The sequence below is a fragment of the Cucurbita maxima genome, unplaced genomic scaffold (genome assembly GCF_002738345.1).
Source record: "Cucurbita maxima cultivar Rimu unplaced genomic scaffold, Cmax_1.0 Cma_Scf00031, whole genome shotgun sequence".
Classification (NCBI taxonomy): domain Eukaryota; kingdom Viridiplantae; phylum Streptophyta; class Magnoliopsida; order Cucurbitales; family Cucurbitaceae; genus Cucurbita; species Cucurbita maxima.
Window position 1 is genome coordinate 2,092,427 of NW_019272047.1, and position 25,574 is coordinate 2,118,000.

The following is a 25,574-nucleotide window of genomic DNA, read 5'->3' on the forward strand; positions in this document are numbered from 1 at the left end:
TTGGAAGAAATAAGATTTTTTAGTCAATCATTCAAGGAGGGTTTGCCTTACTACTAATACTTCTACGTGTTAATTATCACACACTTGCTTAGGAGTTGGAATTTAATAGTGTTAGATGGAGAAATACTACACATGATGTTGTGCTCACATAATTAACTTGACTGTGAATGAAGGGCTTAAAGAAATGCATCACTCTTTCGCAATGCGGTGAGGTATGTTAGATCATCCTCCAAGAGATCGACAAAATTTAAAGATTGTGTTGAACAAGAAAAAATCGAATGTAAAACAGTTGTTTGTTTGAATGTGGTAACTCGATACAATTCCATTTATTTGATATTTGATCATACCTTGAAATTAGAGTTAAAAGTACGACAAGTATTTTGCCAAGTTGACAAATATTCGTAGTAGTAGTACTCGATCCTTATTACAAATTAGATTATATATCATCTTACTTTTTGAATATTTATGTACGATGCTACTGTTAAAGTGATAGTGGATGGTGGATGACAAAGAATTATTTAATTTGTTTGAATAATTACTACAAATTTTATGATAATGTTCAAAATCATCATCAATCTGAATCAAGACTCACTTCTACGGAATATATGAATCATGATTGTTGAAAGAACTTGTTATTGATGGTATTTACTTTTATACAATCAAGTATACCAAGCTCTTCCTTCATCAAACACAAAATCAACAAAATTGAAATATCATATAACATAAAACTAGGTGGAAGTCCTAAAACTTCTTACTTCTAAGAAGTGATTCATATGCAATAGTTGTGGTAGCATTGCCCTACAAACACAAGAATCGATGACGTTGTACATGAAAATGAGGAATAATAAAAACTATAGAAGTGTAAACAAAATTAACAAGCCGGGTAAAAACATATCGTTATTGATACAGTTCACTATTGAGTACATTAGAATAGAAACATAGACGGAAGCTACTCTTATAAACAAAACTTCTTGCATTCTCAATTAGAATATTTCAAAAACAAATTTTTATGTATATGTTATATTCTATTTGCATACTTATATGAGCTTTATAATCTGAAATAGGGATCGAGTTTAGCTGGTTAGGCTCAACTTCTAAAGTTAATAATGCTTTTTGGTAGTTGCTTAGGAAAGTTTCAATGTCCTCTGACTTCCAAAATTAATAGAGCAAATAAAATGTCAAATTGGATGTGTACCTCTTTTCGGAGCAACTTCTGCCAAGGTTGACAATATGTCCACTTTCTTTATCTTATCACCTGAATCTATAAATGTTAACCGTAAATAATGCTTAAACAGAAGTTTGTCTTTGAAGGTACCATCCAAAAATTTGTCACCCCGTAGATGTTGGCACATCTAAGCAATTCAAGATCCATGACACTGCTCGACTGTTTGTTACCTGTTATTTGAACGTGAAATGAAACATCTATAAATATTAATAGTAAATAATGCTTAGAGATGAAAGGATAAATATTGGGTAAAGACACACAAGTTCACTTCAATTTCTTATGTTCCAAGGCTATGATATAAGCAGCCACTCTGCCGACCCAACAAACGCAGGCTAGCCAAATTCACGTTCTTATCATTTCCCATTCACACCCCAATGACAATTTTTAGAGTATATGAGTACAACTCCAAACTACATTCAACAATTTCTTAAAAGTAGGTTTTTCAATTCATTGTAGGGCGAAGAAATTGGGAGCTTCAACAATTACAATAATGTCAACAACTTAAGCTACCTGAGTTTGAAAATTGTTCTAATTTTCATGTAATGATGTTAATGCAGCCATAAACAATAGATACGAAAATAGATACGGACAATCGACTCTATCATCTTAATAGATAGGGACTCACAAAACTTTGTTCAACCTTTTAACACAAAACGACTGCAACATCTACCTTATAGAACTTGCTATGCAACATCTACCTTACAGAACTTATTCTACTTTGTCTAATTTGCAATTAGGAAGGGAAATATGGTTTCTCATAGACAAGTCATTGAGTGCATGTCTCCAAAATTCTATTTGTGAGAGGAGAACTTGTTATTTATTAATTAAGAAAACTCGTTAAGGTATTTTCTTTGGACAAAACTTGTTATTCATCCATGGTTCTTTTCAACCCGACATAAGTCTTTTCTTTGAACAGAACTTGTTATTTATTGACGGAGATAACTTGTTGTTCATTAATGGTATTTTCTTTGGACATAACTTGTTATTTATTGAGGGATAAAACAATAACTTATTTTTCTTTTGTTGGATAATCATCATGGATTATTATTGATTCTCTTTATCTTTTCTTTATTGATGTGATTGAGATATTTTTCTTTGGAAAGATCAAAGACGGTCAGTGTCTTAGACTAACGTGATAATCAACTACACCATGACGCCAAATAATTTACAAGCATTGTTCTATACACTTTTGATTATGTGTGTTCCACTCAATGAAAGACGTGTAGAGTTTGTGGTATCTTCCTCTCGTGCTTGTGAAGGGGCGTGGATGAGAAGAGTAATGGAAAAACTTGGTTATTTTCAAGAAAAATGTATCACTTTGTTACGTGATCATAGATTAACATTAAGTTATTCAAGAATGTAAGCATACATGAACACACGTAAGAATTCATTCCTTACATTGTACAAACATGTCCTATATTTAGTTATTTGAAAATTATATATTGAATTTATTTGGTAATTAACACGAACATATTATTTTCAAATATATATTTAGTATTTATCTTTTAAAAAATTTGTATAAAAAATATATATCTCATCGGTATTGCATGAAACATATGCATAAATATCAAAGATCATACATTAACTTATTTACGTGCTGTAGTTTTTTTTTTTTTTTTTTTTTTTTTTTTTTTTTTTTTTTTTTTTTTTTTTTTTTTTTTATATATATATATAATTTTTTTTTTGTTACTTCTTTATTGTTGTAGTTTTCTTAATATATATATACATATACATATAAAAATTAAATTATTGGCATTGTCTCGATTTGAATGGAAGGTCTTGAGTGTGTTAGACTGAAAACTAAGATTAGGGATGTTCATATGACGTGACAAAGGTTGGTTACGTTGGGTTGAATTATTGGAAAATAAAAAATTCAGATAAGTTTGTTAGTTGACATTTTTTTTTGTTAGAACGGAGGGTTCCACCCCAATCTACTGACTTTTAAGATTATTATAACATTTTATGTTATAACAAATATTAGTGATGCATTGTGACTTGTGAATATTTAATATTTGAGTTTTATGAGATTTTAGTTATTAATGTAACATATACGGTAGATAAGTAAAATTTTTAAACTAACTAAAAAACAATGCAACAAACCAACCCAACCAGTTGAGTTGGGTTGGAAACTCTATTTGGGATTATCGGTTCACCAACCTAACTTATCCAAAATTTTAAGTTGGTCCAAAAACTCTTACGAACATAACTGATGTACAGATATGTTTTGGATTTAAATTATTGTAATTTAATTCATTTTCAATTTATAGAATTTAGGGTGCCAAAGCCTATCATAGACATGGTAAAGCCTAGTTGTAGTTAGCTAGAAATCAAAAGGTGAGGGCCCTAACATCGTTGTATCAGAGTCTAATAAAACCTAATTACAACTAGCTAAAGTTGAAAAGAGTGATTGGCAACCTAAAATACGTTTGTGCAACCTTCAATTTCTAAGTTGGAAAGTTACTACGATCATTCGACAATGTTGATAGAGAATTTTCTACATTAAAAAAAATATTGGAGTTTGGTGGAAATATAAATCCTAGTTACGCCTCTTGAAATTACACTAACAGAGGCACAACAACATCAAGTAGAAGCCGAAGGACATGAAAGAAAGGAATTTGAGACACTCCACATAAATGCTGGAGAGATTGTGAACGACTATTTTAAACGTACATTTACAATTGCAACCAAGATGAATGCTAATGGTGAAAAGAAAAGTGATATCTAAGTAGTGGAAAAGATAATACATTTTAAGACTTCAAAATTCAATTACGTAGTAGTCTGTTCAATTGAGGAGGCCCAAGACACTAGCAACGCGTTCATAGATGAATTACAAAGCAGTTTGTTAGTGCATAAGCAAAGGATAGCCAGCTAAAAAGAGGAACACGATTTGAAAGTGACTTATAGAAAAAAAATCTAATCGAAGAAGAGGTCGTGACAACTATAAAAAATGGGATCGAGCGCAAAGGACAAATTTTGACAAATCTACTATTGAATGCTTTTCACTCATCATAAAACTAGGAGACTTGTTATATTCTAAAGACTTGTTCATACTTATCTAATAAGAAAGAATGCACCTATTAAACTCTAACTAGTATTGCATTCCTATTTATACTAACGAGCGTGAGAACACTATTTTTTGTTCTAGAGTTTAACGAATATCTTTTTATTGTAAACACATAAAATTTACATATTTTCTTTGACCTCTAAATGCAAGTATAACTTCCCTTATTAACAGGCAGTGTGGATTCTTCACATAAATGTTTGGACTTTTTGTATGTTTATAGTGAGGTTGATCTTATGGCACTGCTGATCTAGGTGAATCTTTTCTTTCACTCTTGAGCCGACGAGTTTTCAAGTGCTTTCTCTATTTGTTTGGAATTCAGATTCTTGTACCACTTGTAAAAGTAACCATCTTCAAAAATCTTAAAGGTCAAAAGTCTAATAGTACCAGGAAAAAGAAAAAAAAAAGAGTTACTCCAAATGATGACATATTTCACATAATATACCAATGATAAAAAACAGAATGGACGAGAGCAACGTGCTTTGTACTGTCTACCTCATGCTTGTTAGACCATCTTTCTTTTGAGATAAGCTCAAATTAGGCCGTCACCATTAGCCACATCATCCAGAGAAGAAACTAAACTTAAATGAATTCTTTAGTTCGTATCGTTTTTAGGTTGATAGCTTCTCATTCCCTAATAGTAGTTTGCATCTACATTGAAGATGAATCAAATCTTACAAAATAAAAGACGCTAATAACACGAGATGATGGAAAAAAATTATTCATTGTGGATGTGAATAAAAAAATTGAACTATATTGTAACGTCATGCATGTTTGTACATCAAATCAGCATTTGCTTCTCATACACCATAAAACTAACATGAGGTTTCAGCATGATGATTCGGAATTACTAATAACACCTTCAACTAGGTCAAGCCGAGGAGTGAGCGATCCCAAAAACCTATAGTTATAAACTAATGAGCAACCTAAGGGGTATACAAACGAATGAACAAAGAATGTGGCTGTGGCCATGTCAGGGCTAATATTAACTCAATCAGAACTACCTATGCCATTCTCATCTATCTAAGAAACACTGGTAACGTAGAACAGCTAGATGTAAGCTGAAAATAGCGGAATGTCACCTATCATCAAAGCACCAGCTCCCCGATGCACGAGTAAAACGAGTAAATCTCGATAGCAATACATGGAATACCAACGCTATCTTGTAGCAGATTCATTCTCAATGAGACCAAAAGTGACTTTTAGACGATCTTGTAGATTTTTGAGGATGTTTTTAGTAATCCTTTTCTGATGCTTAGTTCTTTTCTGCCAAGCCATTCCAAAGGATACTAGAATGCTACACCCCTTCAACTTGGAAGGTAAATCCTCAATTTGATATCTAAGGTGGACCTGCAAGGGAAGATAATCAATGAGCGCAAACAGTTTAAGGGAAGTAAAAAACGGCACTACACAATGTTCATACATTGAAGTAGTCACCAAGAGGAACTCCATGAAGTGTCAAGACCTCTTCAACAAGCCAACCATTTCTATTGGAAAGCGAGTGTCTTTGCTGAGCACTTGTGACTTCCACTCGGTAATGGGAGATACGCTTGTCAAATATATAATATATTTGCCTCTCATAAACATTCTCCTTCTCTGATTCCCATGGAGTAAATGAATAATTAAGACAACCAGCTTTCTCCATAACTTTGCGTTCTAACTCAGCCCCATTGAATAGCTCCATAGCAAAGTTGGTCTGGAAGATGTACCACAGAAATAATGTAACGTAAAATAAACGCACAAATCCCAAGTTTATATGCATAAAATGAACAGAAAGAGGGATAGAGCTTACAGGAACAGATAGAATGGATGAGAGAACCTCAGACATACTGATTTCACCGGGACCCAAACATGATCCATTTTCTTCAGTTTCTGAGCAGCCTTTAGCTTCGGATTCTTCTTCGACTATTTGCACTTTCTGCTCCGGACTCAAAGATTTAGCCCTCCACAGAGCCAGGATTGTCCTATAAATGAATTCAGAGTTATTCTTGGAACATTGTTCCTATATACAAATACTCGAAGATTGCTTTCCTAAAACTTAAGGTAGGAAACAATAGCAATGTCCACTCAAGTATCGAATAAATGGTGTACTTTGTTCGAGGGCTCCAAAAAAAGTAGTCGAGCCTTGATTAAGGAGAGACTATTCGAGGGCTACATAGGCCTCAGGAGAGGCTATATGGTGTACTTTGTTCGAGGGGAGGATTATTGGGAGGGAGTCCCACATTGGCTAATTTAGAGAATGATCCTAGGTTTATAAGTAAGGAATACATCTCCAATGGTATGAGACATTTTGGGGATACCAAAAGCAAACTTATGCAAAAAGTGGATAATATCATAACATTGTGGAGGTCCGTGATTCTAACACCATTTCTTTAAAACAATCTATCCCACATATTTTGAGCATGTGATAGGAGCCGATTTTAGAATTCTAATTTCTAGGGTCCCTCTCTTGCACTCATTCTAGACAGAGATGAGAACATTCTTGGAAAAAAAAATTGGTACAGCCTAACAACTAAGCATCTAAATCTCAAGATTCCTCCAAAAGAATATTTATCCATTATCGTAGTGTTCAAAATAGAGGAGAATAAACTTATAAATGTCCCTCTTACAAATTGATAACTAATTAGGCAAAACAACCCATCCTAAAGCTACTAAACAAATAAATAAAACGACTTCCAAGACTAATTAAGTAAAATCTAACATAGCAGACAAGCAACTACTGATGTCAATAAACTCAAGGCTGAAGTTACTAAATTATCATTATTCTATTATGTAACCTCCTAATTCTACTGCTAGCAGATATTGTCCTCTTTAGACTTTCTCTCTTGGGCTTCCCCTCAAAGTTTTTAAAACAGGTCTGCTAGGGAGAGGTTTCCAAACCCTCATAAAGAATGTTTCGTTCTCCTCTCTAACTAATATGGGATCTCACATACTACATCATCCCACACAGTCCAAAGCCTCCAATCTCGACTGGCAAAATATTTGAGCAACGAAACACTTCCTCTCTACTTGAAAATTATACTATCCCCCAAACTCAAGCTAAAGGTGCATCACATAAAGCACCCACAAGTATCTCCCAAGGCTCTAAATGCATACAAGCTCCATAATACAGGGGAACAAAATTTGTCTGGATAAGAATACAAGTGTGCCGTTTCAAGAAGAATGGGGCTTTTAGTCTCATTTGAAGCCAACAAATGAAAAACGGCTATGTAAGAACAAGTAGCAAAATAAAAAAGAAAGACAAATGCACTGAACTAGCAAGAGAGTAGGAAATTACCTATGTGCAACTCCAAACGATACAAAGGAATGGAAATGGAACTTCAGCCTGCCTTCCTCATCTAACGTCTTTGCACCACTCCTCGCATCCAAACCTCTACCTGCTCGGAGTGTTATAACTATAATTGGACTCCCCATTGATGAAAGAGTAGGAGCAACAACTTGAATATCTTCAATGTCCTCCCAAAGGAAGAAAAATTTGGTTTTGTGACCAAATATATTTGCATGGAAACCTATGACTCTAGCTGACAGAAAGATACGACCCTGGACACAGGAACTAAATATTAGATGAAACTCTTGCTGGATCAAAATAAAGTAAACAAAAACATGAAATTCAATTAACCAGAAAACCTCTAAAGTACCACCTGAATGGGCATTTTACGTTTCAAATGACAGGTAAAATCATTAATAAGAAATTCTTCAGCTGGAAGGCCAAATAGTTTCTGAAAGGTCGAGTTTGATTGAGGAGAACGCAAATTGATCTGCAGTTCGTTTAAACTAAAGTTGTTAGTATATGAATGGAGTGAGAGATATTGAGTCAAGAATGTAAATCTGAAGTAGGATGCGTACCTTTTTCCCAACCTCTTTTTCCATTTTACTTAAATACTCTTTAACAACAATAACATTGCTGCCTCTTGTATTATCCAAGAAAATTCTCAAGTGAAGTTTGGATTGGCATGTTTGAGCCAACTTCCCCTGAAGAGGTACCCATATGTCAGCTAAATCTGATATACTGGTCCTCAGAAAATTGATTTCAGCATATCCCAAAGACGCAGCCTCATCGAAAGGCCCATCAAAATCATAAACTTCAACACCCAACACGGAAGGAGGTTCATTCATTGCATCAAATTCAAAAATTTCTGGAAGCAAAAAACGTCTCTATAAGAACTTAAATCATATCAGTTATCTGTATAGAAAAGGTTGTATTAAATATAACTAATAGATATCAAACATCTTAAACATACCATTCCATTGAGGATCAGATTTCTGGAACTTGATTGAGCTGCTTTTAGTTTTCCCATTACATGTAAACACGACATAAGGGTCGGATAACCCACTTGAATCGACTGCGGCTAAACTACACCCTTCAATCAAAGCAACCGTGAGTAACCATCCATCTCCATGTGCTTTGACTCCATGATCACTCCCTATTATAAAGAAAGCTATGTAATCAGCTAGAGCAAGAAGAACAAACTGATGGCATCATGCAATATACTGAAAGTACCTTTTTGCAGTCTGGCCTGCATGAAGCGTGAAATCTGCCCCAAAACACGTTCTCCCTGTAGAACTAGGACGCCACACACAATGAATTCACCTATTGAATCAGGTAGGTCGAGGCCTACAAATTCGAGACCCTGAATTGTGCTAGGTGCAGCTAGAAAAATGTGTACAAGCACGTACAAAGCCATAAAAGTGGTGACCACAACAGAGCAATTAGCAAAATATTGTACAGCAAGTTTAAAGGTCGACTGCGGCTGTGCCTGCAAAGATGCCAAAACCTGTTCCTTATTTGACCCAATATTCTTTTGATCAACTGGACGAACAGTCTGAGATAACAAACTAGAATATTGGTCAAAATTGTCCTTTATACCTTGCCTGGCTCCATTCTCAATCATTCCTTTCATCATAGTGCTCTGCAGAAAGTTCATTCGCCACGAAATTACCAGTCGAGAAGATTTCTCTTCCGATGGAAGCTCTGGACCAGGCGTTATGCAGTAAAGTATCTCTACTTTGAAAGTGCTCCCATACATTACATCTGGAGTGCTTACAATAGCTAGAACTGCATAAACCTTTCCATCAGCTTTTAAGTACGTTTGTTCCTCAAATGCTTTGACAGCTTTGATTAATTTCGTTGGAGCCTTAAGATATGATACTGATCTCTTTAACATTTCACCACCATTCTCAAATTTCCAGTTTTGAAGTTGCAGTTCTGTAGTTCCCTGAAGGTCAGCCAAAGATTGTAGAAAACTCGAATCTGATGAAAAAAGTAGAGAATTGAGGTCAGAGGGTGAAATAGCATACAATTGATCCACCATTATTCCTGGCAAATTCGATGGTGTTTCAGTTTCTTTATCTTTCAACTCCATTACTCTTATTCCTTCATCAAATGTAGTACTTGAGGATTGATCTTCTAAACTAGATTCTGAAATTTCAGACGGAACGATTGCAGATATCTCGGACAGTTCGGTAGCTCGAGACGAAACGGAAGAACCAGAATCTACATTCTTATGAAACATTTGAGCAATACGACCAGCAAAGGTCTTCTGTTGAGAAGATCTATGTTCCTTCACCGAGTTCTCAGTTTGCCTAACTGGAGATGGCGAGCTAGATTTGCCACTATGAGAGCTCAACGGTGAACCTATTATTTCATCACTAGATGTCTTTGGATAAGATACATGCCCATTGATATTGAAATCTACAAATGCATTGGTCTGAGAAAAACATATAGCAAGAAGGATTTCACCTACCAAAATTAGAAGAAACAACACAACATTGAATCACAGACATGAAAATAACTTAAACTCATAAACAAATTCGTAAGAAATCCAGTTTTTCAATAGCAAACCTAAATCGAAATGAAAAACTATGGAGAATGCAACATACCACAATCCTTCTGCTTGGATTTTTTGGTTTTGGGATGAACAGAATGCCAAGTAGCGCCGAGCGATCCATTATCAAAATCAAATGCCCGCGACATGGGAATCTTAACCTGTCCAACAAAATCATCGTTGAAATACCTATCTTCGTCCAAGATAGAGATAGTGAGTTCGTCGTCAAGATCATCCACTCGGAAGCTAAACTCTTCGCCCCAAGATGGATTTAACGTCTTCTTAACCACCTTGGTTCTAAACCTCTGCCGACCAAGCTGCAACCTAACGTACGGATCACTCGATCCATTTAGATCGGTTGCTGGTAAATTCCGAGCCTCGATTACACGAACAGTGATCTTCATATTCTTATATCCAGAAGAACACAGAGAATTTTACATTTAGAAACAAATTTTTCTGGCAACTAGACGAAATGGATCAATACTCGGAACGAAGAACTCGAAATGGAAAAATGAAAACGAAACAATGACAATATGACAATATGAATTCAAAGAAGAAACGAAATCGAGGAAATACCTTTTTGTGTTTGTTGCTTTAACAAAACATGCAGATTGGAGAGAGGAGATAAGAAATGGACCCTCCAACATTGACTTCGGTCATCGGATTCAATTTCCACGCCTATTTAAATTGACGATCCACGAACAATTCAACCAAACCAACTTTTCTTCTGCAAATTCTTTATCCAACCAAATTCATTCTCTTCTTTTATTCTTAAACTTTCGTTTTTGAATCTAATGAGCGACAAAAATTCCATTGTTTTTTTTTTTTTTTCTTTTTTTTTTTTGAAAGGAAAACGCATTAAAAACTCAACTAACTTAGGTAAGAATTAGGTCCTCAATTAAAAAAAACATGTAGGTCCTCCATTAAAGTGGGGAGGCTTATGTAGGGATAGCTAAGTAGCACGTCTCTTCCACATTTGATTGAGGATATATCCAGTTCATCCGTCAAATCCTCACGTTTTCTATGTGTTTTTTATTTTTAAAAAAGTGTCTGTTGGATGAAAATCCCACGTTCGCTAATTTAGGAAATAAAACTATCTTCATTCACCTTTTGGTAAACCCCAAAGTAAAACTATGAGACGTTATGCTCAAAGTAGACAATATCATACTATTATGGAGAGTTCTTTTCAAGAAAAAGAAGTCGAGAGAGGTGTTTTTTCCTGAGGAAATCATCACGGGTTTATAATTTTTACCATTGTGGAGTTTTTTTTTTTTTTTTTTTTTTTTTTTTTTTTTTTTTTTTTTTTTTTTTTTTTTTTTTTTGAAGTGAGTTAGTTGTTTATTTATCTTTTTATTTTTAATAAAAATAAAATTTAGTTTGTAAAACATTTATTTTTTTATATTCAAACATTTCATTAAGATTATATTTTGAAAAAAAATTAACTTTCAAAAAGTTAATTATTTTAAAGATTTTTTTTTGAAGAATAAATGATAAATAAATAAATAAATATATGTATATATAATTATACCATGTATATTTTTAATGACTTAACCCAACTAAAATAAGTTCGTAACTTAATTCAAATTAGAACACCTAGATTTACACCTTATATGCTTTTAATAGAAAAAAAAAATATATTTTTTGGTCATTCGATTAAAATTTTCATTTTATTCTACATAAAGTTTCAATTATTATATATATATATATATATATATTAATTATTACACGTATATTTGTAAATTTTTATTTAGTTACTAGATTTTAAAAGTCTAATTATTAAATTTTGAGTTTTAATTTTTAATTGGTTTTATGTTTTATGATTTTACATATGTACCCTCAAAAAATTTTAGTGTCTTTTTCAATTATTTATTTTTATAAAATAATTATTAAATTAATTAATTTAATATTTAATTTACAATTGGTGTGGGGAGTATAGTTGATGGACGGTTATTGCACGTTGAACGAAGAGAGGATCGACTATAATCCTAGCCTAGCTTAGACACGCATGAAGCCCCATATGAGCCGTCAGCTGCCTGATTTCTTCTTCCTTCTTTTCTTATTCTTTTCCCTCACCCGATCGTGTCTTCACCTTCGCCTGTGCTGCAAGTCGCTGAGTTGTTGACCCCGATATTCTAAAATCATCTATTAAATATATGCGAACGTTCTCTATTTATAATTATATAAAAAAAAAAATTTATAAATAAAGTAGCAAGAAGGAAAAAATATTTGTTTCTAATAAAATTGCTGTAAATATGATATTGATAGTATCTATGTAAATCATAATGGAAGGCTAAATATCGTTAACACCACTGTAAGTTGAGTGTTGGATATGAATGAACGTGAAGTTTTGATCTAAAAAATTTAAAGAGAGGCCGAGAAACACTTTTTGTGAATATGTCAGTCAACAACCTGGAGATGGTAAGGTACATGTTGTATATGAGGTTTGCGAGCAATAACAAGTTCCTCGAAGAAATGATAATCTTAACATTATAAATAATACATTTGACAACAATGATCTGCACTAGGGCATGCAAAAATTGACTAACAGAATTGACAGCATTGACAATATCTAGGAGCGTAATGGTCAAGTACTGAAAGGCACCAACAAGAGATGGATAGAGAAAGGAGAACCATCAACAGTTAGGTGTTGAAAAACAACTATCGGTGGGTGTGGACGGTAGAGACACAAGGTATAGGCTTTAGAATGAGGACAATGACTCTGTTCTGAGAAAAGGGCAAGAGAGAGAGAGAGATAGTGGCTGTGAAGAAGAGAGGGTGGACGTGCTGGCTGTCAGAACAAGAGAGGAAGAAGATAGCAGAAACTGAGAATGCGGACTTCAAAGTGTATTTTAGAGAAAGAGAGGGGTGGAGATGGAGTAGGGTCTACGCAGACCGGTTTGCTATCGAGCAAATGAGTATGATTAAGAATATCTTGTTCATATTTTAACTAACTCATAAAGAGTCCATCATGAGCGGGTGAAGAGCCATTATAATAGATTAAGAGACAACGATTTTGTTCACAGCACCACCATTGCTAGGAGTGGATGCCGGCGACAGAGCCAAAGCAGGAGGAGTTGAGATCGAGGGATTTGCAACTCGAGTTTGCGCTCTTGACTCCGTAGGAGCAGTAGGAAAAGCTAGTAGAGAAGTAGTTGGTGCCATGGTAGGTGGAGAAGTTCCAATGGGCGGAGAGGGAGCCACACCCCCGGAGTAAGGAACGAAGATGATGTTGAAGCCGAAAGAGTTTCCACGGTGAGTGAAGGAGACGATTTTGGCAAGGAGGCTGGCGATGACATGGTTGGCGAAGAGGCTAGTGCAGCACTCGGAGCTTGGCTCAAAGAGCCGGTAATTAAAGTCGACACCCAAATTCCGTAGGTAAATCTCTAAAGATAGACGATGGACTTGTCCAGATTTCGTATATTTTCGATGAAAACGATGATGAGGATCTTGAGGCTAAGGTTTCTATGAAGTATGAAGGGCTGATTGGAAAGAAAATGAAGGAGACTAATGTTGGCTATGGAGAAACCAATTGCGTTTGAGAAGGTGAGGTTGTATGTAAGTATGGCAAAGGGTGGGCCTCCGTAGGTGATTTGGAGGCCAAAAAGGTGGAGCCTAAGCGGCAGCCATGACACTGCCCCTGCGGTGTCAAAACCAATAATGGTGGTGGAAAAGAAGATGAGAAGAGGATTCATAAAGAAAGGATCAAGATTGCTAAACCGAACGGATTCTTATACCATGATGATATTTGCTAAAATCACCACACCTAAATAATGGGGAAAGTTATCTATTTATTATCATCAAATAAATTACAAATAAAATAAATGGAGAAAATATTTACTTATAATAAAAGGCAAATATGATACTAGGTTAAATGGTAATGGAAGGAAAATGTCTAAATATTTGCCTATAATAAAAGGTCAAATATGCTTCCTGTGATAAACCATAATAGAAGGCTAAATATACTTAACACGTTGCTCCTCATTTCAACTATTGCACTGCTCCGACTATTGATTGTTGCCCAGCAATGTGTCACTACAACTGTGTGCCACTGGCCGAAGGAGGAGATCTCCTCGCACATCAGTCATGACCCTCACTCCCACACACCACTCCAATTCAACCGATCGTAGCTTCGTACTATCGCTGCTACTGTCAGATATTTACTACTCATTTTTTAAAATAATAATAATAAAAAGACATAGGGCTATAGTTGTCGACTGTCCATTGTATAGAGCCAATGACATGACTCGAAGCATGCAATCATGGCAGTGGAAGCTGGTTCTTCGCTTCTTTTTACATGTATTAGGAATAGACCAGGAATAAATCAAGTGAAAGAAAGTATTGGAGAAGACAAGCTAGGATTGAAGTAGATTTAGCCCCGAAAGTTTTAAATTTACCCATACTCACCGGTGCAAAATCGAGCGTATTCGCAGAGTTTAGTGTGTAGTTCGACCTCAATTTTGCAAAAAAAATAAGATCAAATTGGATTAGAGCATGCATGCATGCATGGAAAAAGGAAACATCCCGACAAAAAGAGAGAAAAAAACATGACGGTTGTTTGAGAAACTGTTTTGGAAACAATTTTTTGGATGCTAAAAGTAAAACACATCCTAAACAAGGTAGCTTTTAATTGGTTGCCTTTTTGGCAGCAAACAAAACAAAAGGAATGACAAGAAGACAAAGCCATCAACCATGTCCGATAAACTTTGAGGAAGATGTAGAGAAAATATTGTTCAAATTATCAGAATCAAACGCTCATTTATTCTTGAATGGTTACAAATTTTAGGTGGATGATAATCTAGAGTCATGGTGTTTATTTAATTTATTTTAAAGTTATATTTATATAATAGCTAATTATGCTCTTGAAATACCTGGGAATGTCAATCATTTTCATTTTGAGGCTATATAAAGTCATGTATGTTATATTGGTAAAAGAGACTTAGTAAAAACGGTAAAAAGAGCATTTGTGCTTTCTTTTAACCAAAAGCTAAGTTTCTTTCCATCATTCAAGAATATAATAACTCTGGCTTGTGGAGTGATTCGAATCCAAACAAGAGTTCTTACCCTGAGACATTTGATCAACAAGGTAATCTGAATCTTACTTTTCCTTGGAGTAATTTCTTATCAAGCATGTTTGTAGGTTCTTAAACTAAACTTGTGGTTTAATGTCTATTTAACTACTGCTCTAACTTTTTCTAAACCCAAGACTATTAGATATGCTTAAGGCGTGCTAAATTAGCACTTTTTCTCTAAATTATCTTAACTGGTAATCTATAACTAAATTGGTAAGGTTGCGTTTAACACTCATGTATGTCATTTGAATCCTAACTTTGATATGCTATCATGCATGATGGATTATGTTCACTACTACATATTATCAATAGGGTAATCGACCTGACCTTAATAGTCTCTCAATGCGAAGGTGATAAAAGAGGAAGCAACCCTCGTCTTTACCAACCCCATGTAGTCCCTTGCCCTACTTTGACAAGTTCACGACTAAGAAGTACTTGAGAACTTCTTAATTGCACTCACACTGTGTTCATAATGCACTGTTAAGCATGCCTACACGCTATTGAATCTGTGTGTACAATAATGAGGTACACTGTAGAAGATTGTCAAACAACCCTCCTTAAGCTATCACGACTACAAATATATGGCATACATAAAATATAACATAACGCATCATTTTAGTAATAATCATGTAAACAAACAAATGCAATCTTGCATCTTGTAGTGGTTATAACTAATCCAACAAAGATATCAAAACTTAATATCAACATGGTTAAGATAATAACGAACAACAACAATTGACTTTTGTATTTTATGAATTGTAATTGAATAGATTAAGCCAATAGCTATTTAACTATGTTGAGATTCTCTTTTTATATTAGAAATGCTCGTAACTTATTCTGATTTCTCCTAAAAATGCCTTTGAAACCGAAAAAACGAGCAAACAGAGGTCAAACGGGCAAAGAATTCTCACCACGGGTTTGCTCGTTTTTCTTTTGGGTTTTAACTCTGATTTATGGTTTGAGTTAACACCCAAATCCATGGTTTTATAACTGTGATCTAAGCTCCCAACTCATCATGCACGTTGATCTTAGTAACCTACAGTGATTTTTCATCCGATTTGACTTCAAACACAAATTTCTAGATTTTCCCCCCTTTTCTATTATTTTTTATTTTAATTTGTAATTCTGAAATTACAAAAATACCCTCCTCTTTAATTTTCCTTTTTCTATTTTTATTCCCTTTTTAATTATTATTTTCTTTAAAATAATAATATTATAATTAGAAGGTTCAAATCATACCATTAGATTATGAATTATTTAAATTTGATTTAACTAAATGAAAATTTTACGAATTGAATTATACGATTTTCTTACCATCCTATTGGGTTTATTTGGATTAAAATAAACCTAATTAATTTTTTTTATTATTTATTATCTAACCACTTAAATAATTTTTAAAAATATATATTGAAATTGAATCGATAATTTTGATTAAATATTTGGAATAAGTATTTACTTTTATTAAAAACAAAAATTTGAATAAATTACTGGAACAAACCCAACCCAAAAAATTTATGATTGGTTGGGTTCATTATCTAATAAAAATTATTCGGATGAAAAATTTAAAATCTAAATAATTGAAAAAGAAATAAAATAAACCTCATTAAAAAAAAAAAAAAAGTTATCCATTTGTCTCGAATTGGTAACTTTTATCCTTTACATAGCTAAAGATTATACCACCTTTTTAATATTATATTCAATACAAAATTGATGTTGGGCCAAATTTTCAAACCAATTTGGGCCCTTCAAATACTTTTTATAATGAAATAAATTATTATTAAAATGAAAATTTACAATTATTTAATATTAAATACGAAAGTAAATTCTTAAAGCGTAATTAATTATGTGGTTACTGCCTGAAACAACAATTTTCGTCACATTATGAGGGGTATTTATGTAAATATGCTTATGAATTTTCTTTCGCACCTATCACTTCCCTTCATCTTCACTCTTCAAGCGGTTACAACTTACAGGTGTCACTCCTCCTCCGCCGCCTTTCACCGCTTCTTTTTTCCACCACCGCCATCGTCGGCAATCCCGCTGCCCTTCTCAACTTCTCCGACTATTTGACCAATTTTGGTCCCTGAAGTCACATAAACTCTCTCAGAAATGTTGAGGCGGAGATTGGAAGCAGCCCTGTACTGTTTGTTTTTACTTTTGGGTTCATTTTTGGTGGTGGAATCTGCCATTGGTGTTAATTGGGGCACGATTTCGTTCCATAAGATGAAGCCGTCCACTGTCGTTGATCTATTGAAGAGCAACAGAGTAGAGAAAGTGAAACTGTTTGACGCGGACTCCAGAGTGCTCAAGGCTTTAATGGGAAGTGGGATCCAAGTTATGGTTGGAATCCCTAATGAAATGCTCGCTTCTTTGAGCTCGTCTTCGCTTGCCTCTGATCTATGGGTCCGTCAAAATGTGTCTTCGTATGTTGTTAAAGGGGGCGTTGATATCAGGTGCGTTGTTGATGATGAATCGTGATGATAACATCTCTTTCATTTTGTCTATTTCTTGCGATTCTCTAGTTCCTGTTTGGATTACTATTTTTTTTTTTCTGTAAATTTGTTGCATGGTTTCTGTTCTTGTTTTTCGTGATGGGCATTAGCTTTTCTTATTAAGATAAACAGAGAGTGGTGCCTTTTGTGGGCGATTTATCTCTGAATCTGATGAGTGGTAATGAATGTGTATGATTTGTTGTCGCCATTGTTGTCCTTTCTCCCTTTCAAACAAGAACATACCCACATTTTCATATGATCCTTGAAAACCAGGCCTCTAGATCTTTGAACTAGGAAGTTCCATTCAATCAGTGGTTGAGACAGATGCCTGGTACAAGAAATTAAGGAGTTGTATTTGAATTCAACAGAATTCTGTGGAAAGCTGTATTCGATGAAAGTCGTATGTACGGCTTGGAGGGAGATCTTTCATATCTTTCGAGATCCACCCTACAATATGGGGTCAAAAAGCCAAAATAAATGATTTTAACTCTTATAAAAAGAAAACTTGTTCTTGAACCCCTTTCACGCTCATGTCACGTCGAGGTACTGCAGAAGAAAAAATTGCAAAATCCCATCGAATTTATCTATAAATGAATGTCAGTGTCCTGCCTGCCTCACATTCATATTTGGAGTTGTAACAATGAAATAAATGAGGATAATTTTTTGAACCCATCAATAGAGTTATGACCACAAACCAAGTGAAGCTTTGTTTTTCCTTTTGGTATTATGGCGTCCCAGATCATGTTTGTGAAAACTTCAATGGAAATGTCTTTTATTAATTTGAAATTCAGACCATTGTATTTTTGGTAATGCTTAAAACTGATACCAAAATTGATGGTTAAGATATGGTGCTTGCATATATTTGTTTATCATATATACTTCTCCATTATACATTCTTATAAGAAATATGATGCACCGATGATATATTTATTTGAATGCTGTTCAAAGCAGCATTGTTTAGAAAAATGGATTACTTATTGTTATTTTTGCCATGCCTAACATGTGTAGCAAGTTATTCAATAGAAAATGGACTTGGATGCTGCAAGTAATGATCTGTGTTAACAACCATGTGCTTTCTTTTAGCATTTCGTAGGGCTCAATACACTGACACAAATGATTAGATAACGGGGAGAGAAATAAGGGAAGGGAAAGGAAGTCTTGGAGTGAGCAGAGGAGTAGATAAATATCAAGGGAAGTTTGATACGTTTATACATGGTCAAATTCTTGATTAGGTTAGTGATAAGTTACGTGAGCATTAGAAGGGAGAACGAGACGAGTTAGAATTTGGGATGGTGCAAGGTTCTAGAAATTCTTGGAAGTTTTCAACCGGATTATTTTCTCGTCTTCTAGGGAATTCAAGTGATTTTTTTGGTAAGAAACGAGTCTCTACTGTATAAAATGCTAGCTCAATTTCTTTTGTGAATGAATGATTTGGAGTAGTATTCCTGAAACTGTTAGAATATCCATTCATCTGCAAATCGAATATTGCCTTACTTTTATGGCACTGTATCGTGACAGGTACGTTGCCGTAGGAAATGAGCCATTTCTCACCAGTTACAACGGAGAGTATCAGTCATACATCATGCCTGCTTTGCTCAATATTCAACAATCCTTGGCAAAAGCAAATCTTGCAAGCTATGTGAAGTTAGTTGTCCCTTGCAATGCTGATGCATATGAGTCTTCCCTTCCTTCCCAGGGAGCATTCAGGCCTGAATTGACACAACTTATGACTCAAATTGTTTCATTTCTCAACTCCAACGGCTCTCCATTCATCGTGAACATATATCCATTTTTGAGCCTCTACGGGAACTCCGACTTCCCACAAGACTATGCATTTTTTGAAGGGACTACCCATGCTGTTACCGATGGAAGTAACATTTACTATAATGCATTCGATGGAAACTATGACACTTTAGTTTCCGCTCTCACCAAAATTGGCTTTGGACAGATGCCAATTGTTATAGGGGAGGTTGGATGGCCCTCGGATGGAGCCATGGGTGCAAATCTTACAGCTGCGAGAGTCTTCAACCAAGGCCTGATTAATCATGTCCTAAGCAACAAAGGAACCCCTTTGAGGCCAGGTGTGCCTCCTGTGGACGTCTATCTCTTCAGCCTACTTGATGAAGGCGCAAAGAGTGTTCTTCCAGGGAATTTTGAGAGACATTGGGGTATTTTTTCTTTTGATGGCCAGGCTAAATATCCTTTAAACCTTGGTTTAGGCAACAAGGTATTGAAAAATGCAAAGAACGTGGAGTATCTTCCTTCTAGATGGTGCATTGCAAATCCATTCCGGGACTTAGCCGACGTGACAAATCACATAAAGCTAGCCTGTAGCGTTGCAGATTGCTCGACGCTCAACTATGGAGGATCATGCAATGGTATTGGTGCAAAGGGTAACATATCATATGCATTTAACAGCTACTATCAGCTACAAATGCAGAATGAGAAGAGCTGCGAGTTTGATGGCCTCGGTATGATCACATTCCGTGATCCTTCCATTGGGGAATGTAGGTTCCTTGTCGGTGTTACCGACCATCGTTCGCTCAGTTCTCGTTCATCAGGTGAATCAGCACTCATCTGGGTGTCAATATTATGGGTTTTCTGGACTCTGATATTATGAAAACGAGTCTTTCAGTGAAAATCTTCCACATTTCTCCATTGAATCTATGAAGTTATAGGCATTAGTGTTAGAATGTAAGCATATTAGAGCTATTTATGAAAGGTTGTACTGGGTTATATATTCATTTCATTACACAAAGTTGACCCACGAGCATATATTTATTATTTATTCAAATTGATTGTGTTATATCTTTATTCCTCTCTAATGATGATCCATATCAGCTTGGTCTAGTAAATCCATTGGAGCAAATCTTAGCCATTGATTATGGAATATATATGGTTAAGTGAAACCTATTTGGATCAGGAAAAGCAGACTTTTTTCTTTCCTTTTTAGAAATTATGTATAAAATACCTTGAGTACTCTCTACGCACTATGGGAAGAGAAATGAGAACTTCTCTATTTCATGGCACGGGAAATGAGAATATTTGTTAAAATCGCACCATTCGAAAGACAAATATTTAGACATTTATTTATAATAAACGTTCAAATATAATTTAAGGTTAAGGATACAAAAGAAGACAGCAAGGATAAGTGGCTTGCTCAAACACAAATTTGTAAATAAAGAAAAGAAGACGTGTATAAGATTGAAGCTTACTAAGAACGCGGAAGCCCAAAGGCAGGGGGAGCAGAAGAGTAGAGTAGGCTCACCTATGGCGCTTTTATATTTTATCCAAGAAGCACTTGAGAACTGCTTGAATTGATTGGCTGGGATAAGCTTCAATGGAGGCATTCATTTGGAAGGGTTTCATGAACCTTCAAATGCAGGTGACATGTGTCAACCAATGGGCGGAGGAATGCAACTATAGAGGATGTGACGATTGTCGACGAGATATTTGTAGTCAATCAACGTATAGGATCAAGCCACATGTAATCATAACATAAATCGGATGAAAAACGTTGCAAAATACACTCACCACGGATCGAACCCATGCCTTCCAAGGTGTGATGCACACATAGTGGGACACGCATCGATATTTGAGAAAATTCTACCGCCTTTTGGATTCGAATCAGCACTTTGAGGAACGAGTACATGATGCAAGGTATTATTGTCTTACATTTTCAACCGTGTGATATCATGATCTTGACACACTTATAACAAGTCTTATGGGAAACTCGAGCTCCATTCACATTTTTCTCTCGTTTGTATGGTTTCATCAGATCTTGGACGAGGTTTCTCTTCACCAACCAAACATAACTCGTTTAAAATTCAAACTTGTTTGGTCACACACATCACTCGTGCATGCATGTTCAATCGTCTGTGACTCTAGCCAACTTGCCTTTGCTCTAGGTCAAGTCATCTGACTCGACCTTGTCTTTAATCTAGGTTGAGGTCTTTCATAAGCAGCTTGGTTCCCAAAAACATGACCCATGTATCGTGATGTCATCCCATGTCTCGGGACAACTTGACTATCTTGGTATGCTCGAACATGTCTATCCAAAACCGACTCATATGTTGATCACATTAGTGAGAATCTCAAACATCCATCCATACAGGTTCTATCGGGACATGAACTCTCCGTGTCTATGTCATGTCTTTTATGGATTTCGTACCGGATAGCGGGTGCATATACCAACTTCTGACACATGGGTTGGAGCACAATGTCGGCACACAACACTATCCTTGAAGGACCAATTTCAAAGAAGATTGCCCGAGATGCTCATCTTGCAATGCTCGCTAACTACCGTGACACACATATGTGCCACACGGTAGCTCACTTAAACCATAGAATGCAGGGGTAGTGGAGAGCTGACATCATGCCTCCCTCTACACTACATTTTGTGACATTTTTTAGTACATTTTGAGGCATTTTTTATCTTTCTAAAGCAGACGTGATTTTGACAAGCAGTAATATGGCTCTATGGTCTGTCAAGTGTCCAACAATCCTCAACAATCCTTCCCTCGAACAAAGTACACTATAGAGCCTCCCCTGAGGCCTATGGAGCCCTCGAACAACCTCTCCATAATCGAAACTCGACTCCTTTGGAGTCCTCAAACAAAGTACACCTTTTGTTTGACCACTTTAGTCACTTATGACTACACCTTTGAGGCTCACAACTTTTTTGTTCGACATTTGAGAATTCTATTGACATGACTAAGTTAAGGGCATGACTCTGATACCATGTTAGGAACCACGACTCTCCATAATGGTATGATATTATCCACTTTGAGCATAAGCTCTCATGGCTTTGATTTGAGTTTCCCCAAAAGGTCTCATGCCAATGAAGATGTATTCCTGACTTACCTTGTTGGTATAGGTAGTAATTTTCATTTTCTTTAAGTCTTTTTTAGTCATCAAGATCGCTTTCATTCAAATGTGATCCTAGTTTTTGCACTAGAAAAAAATCAAAAGAAAAAACACAAAGAGGACAATATTTGCTAGCGGTGGGCATGAATTGTTAAAAATGGTATTAGAATCAGACATAGGGCGATGTGCCAATGAGGAGGCTAGCCCCGAAGGAGGGAGACACGAGGCGGTGTGCCAGCAAGAACGTTGGGCACTGAAGAGTGATGGATTGGGGGGTCCCACATCAATTGGGGAAGGGAACGAGTGCCAGCGAGGTCGCTAGGCCCCAAAGGTGGGGTGGATTGTGAGATCCCACATTGGTTGGGGAGGAGAACATTCTTTACAAGGGTGAAGAAACTTTTCTTTAATAGAGTTCTAAAAACCTTGAGTTGAAGTTCGAAAGGAAAAACCCAAAGAGAACAATATTTGATAGCGTTGAACTTGGACCATTACACTGAAAACCTCTAGAATCAGCTGCCCAATATAAATTTCATGGGTTGAACTTCGGTGAGGAGACGGTTTTCCGACGAACTTTGGAGGTTAATAACTTAGGCTATAATCCATGAGAAGATATGAACTCAATCCCTAGCTCTTCCCTATAATACCATCGTTAAGTTTCATAAAGAAATCAAGAGAAGAAGCACTGTAAATGAAGTTGGAGAGAGGCATTTTTCAGGCGGCCGCACAAAAGCCATGTGTCTTCTTCCTGAGGAAGAAGAAGATGATGTGGCCGGTTCAACTTAACCAACCATGTCAAACCAAACTTGTTCCAAATCTAAGTTTTTCTTAATTTTTAGCCCTCTTTTAGATCGGCTCTCATTAAAAAATTTATGGTTCCAAAAACTAACACTCTAAGAATTCTTTCAAAGAAAATTTGAAGTAATTCAGATACAAGGACCTCAATAGTGAAGATCCTGAACGTCGACGAGGAACGTAGCCACATTTGAATTTTATTAAAAATACTTGTAGAAATCACTTGGATTTCTTTATGAATCTTAAATTAAGTATGAATTAAGAAAATATGAAAGAAAAACACCCATAACCATGAGTTAAGGCCTTGAATGAATTAATTTGCTTGAAATTTAAGTAATGTTAAAATGACCCACTAAATCAACTCGCTGCCCATGAAATTTTAATGTTGAGCATATTACGGCATGTTAAGATTAAATATGAAATTTGGTGGCCATTAGATAAGGTTAAGCAGCAAAACCAAGTAACGGTGTAAAATAACCATAATTCATGATCTAAATGACCTCAAAATACTATGAAGCTTATACCTTATCTTATTATGAATGATGATTTGGTAAAGTTTGAGAGTTATTGGAACACGTTCAGAGGTTAAACCAAGAATTAGGGGGTAAAATGATCAAAATGTCCCTAGGATCCTTCAAGGCCTAAATATCTTCCAAATGACTTACTAATTTTTTTTTTTTTTTTTTTTTTTTGTAAGGTATAATGCTAAAAACATAAAGATATGTTCAAGATTTCACGTTGATTAGAGCAAGTTTAGAACCTAAACCAAGTTATGGTCTAAGAAATGCTTAAAGGAAATACCTACTTAACTCTTACCCAAGATCCAAGACTCTTCTAGAGCTTTTCTAAATAATACACTACGAATAACTAATACATGTTTCTGTAAGTTATGTGGAGCTCAAGAAGGCATGTTACGACTTATACTTCAAGAAAGTAAGAACCTTAGAAATTTATAGAATGTTTGAGAACCAAGAACAAGACCACACAATCTTCATATATATTAAGATAAGAAGAATGTTAGGTACCAATCAAGGACAAGGGACCAAGATCTTTAGACTTAGAAACTCAAGAAAATTCTTAAACCTCCCACCGTACAAAGTATAAAGATCTTGGTCCCTTGTCCTTGATTGGTACCTAACATTCTTCTTATCTTAATATATATGAAGATTGTGTGGTCTTGTTCTTGGTTCTCAAACATTCTATAAATTTCTAAGGTTCTTACTTTCTTGAAGTATAAGTAGTAACATGCCTTCTTAAGCTCCACGTAACTTACAGAAACATGCATTAGTTATTCGTAGCGTATTATTTAGAAAAGCTATAGAAGAGTCTTGGATCTTGGGTAAGAGTTAAGTAGGTATTTCCTTTAAGCATTTCTTAGACCATAACTTGGCTTAGGTTCTAAACTTGCTCTAATCAACGTGAAATCTTGAACATATCTTTATGTTCTTAGCATTATACCTTACAAAAAAAAAAAAAAAAAATAGTAAGTCATTTGGAAGATATTTAGGCCTTGAAGGATCCTAGGGACATTTTGATCATTTTACCCCCTAATTCTTGGTTTAACCTCTGAACGTGTTCCAATAACTCTCAAACTTTACCAAATCATCATTCATAATAAGATAAGGTCTAAGCTTCATGTACAATGTTTTCATGACTCAGACTACATCGCTTGCAATGTAAGAAACTTTGGATTTAGGTTTTAAGACTATGCTGCTTGGGACGTATGAAACCTTGAGCGTAGATATTTAGACTATGCCTCATGGAATGTATGAAGCCTTGAGAATAGTTTTTAGGCCATATCCCAAAGAATGCATGAAATCCTGGATGTGGGTCAGACTACATCGTTTGGAACGTAAAAATCCTTAAATGTAGGTTTTTAGACTACGCTGCTTGTAACGTTAGAAGCCTTGAACGTAGGTTTTTAGACTATGCCGCTTGGAATGCATGAAACCTTGCGTATAGTTTTTAAGACTATCGTAGAGAACGCATGAGCATGAAGCCCTTGATGTGGGTTCAGACTACGTTGCTTAGAACGCATAAATCCTTGGACATAGGTTAAAACTGTGTCGCTTGGAACGTATGAAGCCTTAGACACTTGTTGTTAGGTTCATGACTAGTACCATATATCCTGGAGAGAGCGTCTTGGAGAAAAAACAACAATAGAATAAGAACATAGAAAATAACTAAGAATAAGGACAATCAAGATCTATAACATGGATCCAAATTCCAAGTTATGAAGAGAAG

At 35.4% G+C, this 25,574-nt stretch overlaps 2 protein-coding genes across 3 annotated transcripts; one reads left to right on the plus strand and one right to left on the minus strand.

Moving 5' to 3' along the window:
• Positions 1-5,018: 5,018 nt before the first annotated feature.
• On the minus strand, positions 5,019-10,887 carry LOC111466567 (C2 and GRAM domain-containing protein At1g03370-like). 2 transcript variants are annotated; one of them, XM_023111284.1, is made up of 10 exons: positions 10,688-10,887; positions 10,167-10,518; positions 8,788-10,026; positions 8,528-8,710; positions 8,133-8,422; positions 7,928-8,044; positions 7,564-7,826; positions 6,079-6,250; positions 5,710-5,982; positions 5,019-5,636 (listed from the first exon to the last, which is right to left on the minus strand). In XM_023111284.1, exons 2-10 carry the CDS (start codon positions 10,513-10,515, stop codon positions 5,445-5,447), a joined length of 3,078 nt encoding a protein of 1,025 aa, XP_022967052.1. In that variant the 5' UTR covers positions 10,516-10,518; positions 10,688-10,887; the 3' UTR covers positions 5,019-5,444. The 2 variants fall into 2 exon arrangements, with proteins under 2 accessions (XP_022967052.1, XP_022967053.1); XM_023111285.1 differs by lacking the exon at positions 10,688-10,887 and having other exon boundaries at positions 10,167-10,652.
• Positions 10,888-17,110: 6,223 nt separating this feature from the next.
• LOC111466588 (glucan endo-1,3-beta-glucosidase 5-like) lies at positions 17,111-20,497 on the plus strand. The gene is made up of 2 exons (XM_023111312.1): positions 17,111-17,633; positions 19,191-20,497. The coding sequence occupies exons 1-2, from the start codon at positions 17,290-17,292 to the stop codon at positions 20,290-20,292; spliced, it is 1,446 nt and encodes a 481-aa protein (XP_022967080.1). The 5' UTR covers positions 17,111-17,289; the 3' UTR covers positions 20,293-20,497.
• The last annotated feature ends 5,077 nt before the right edge of the window (positions 20,498-25,574 follow it).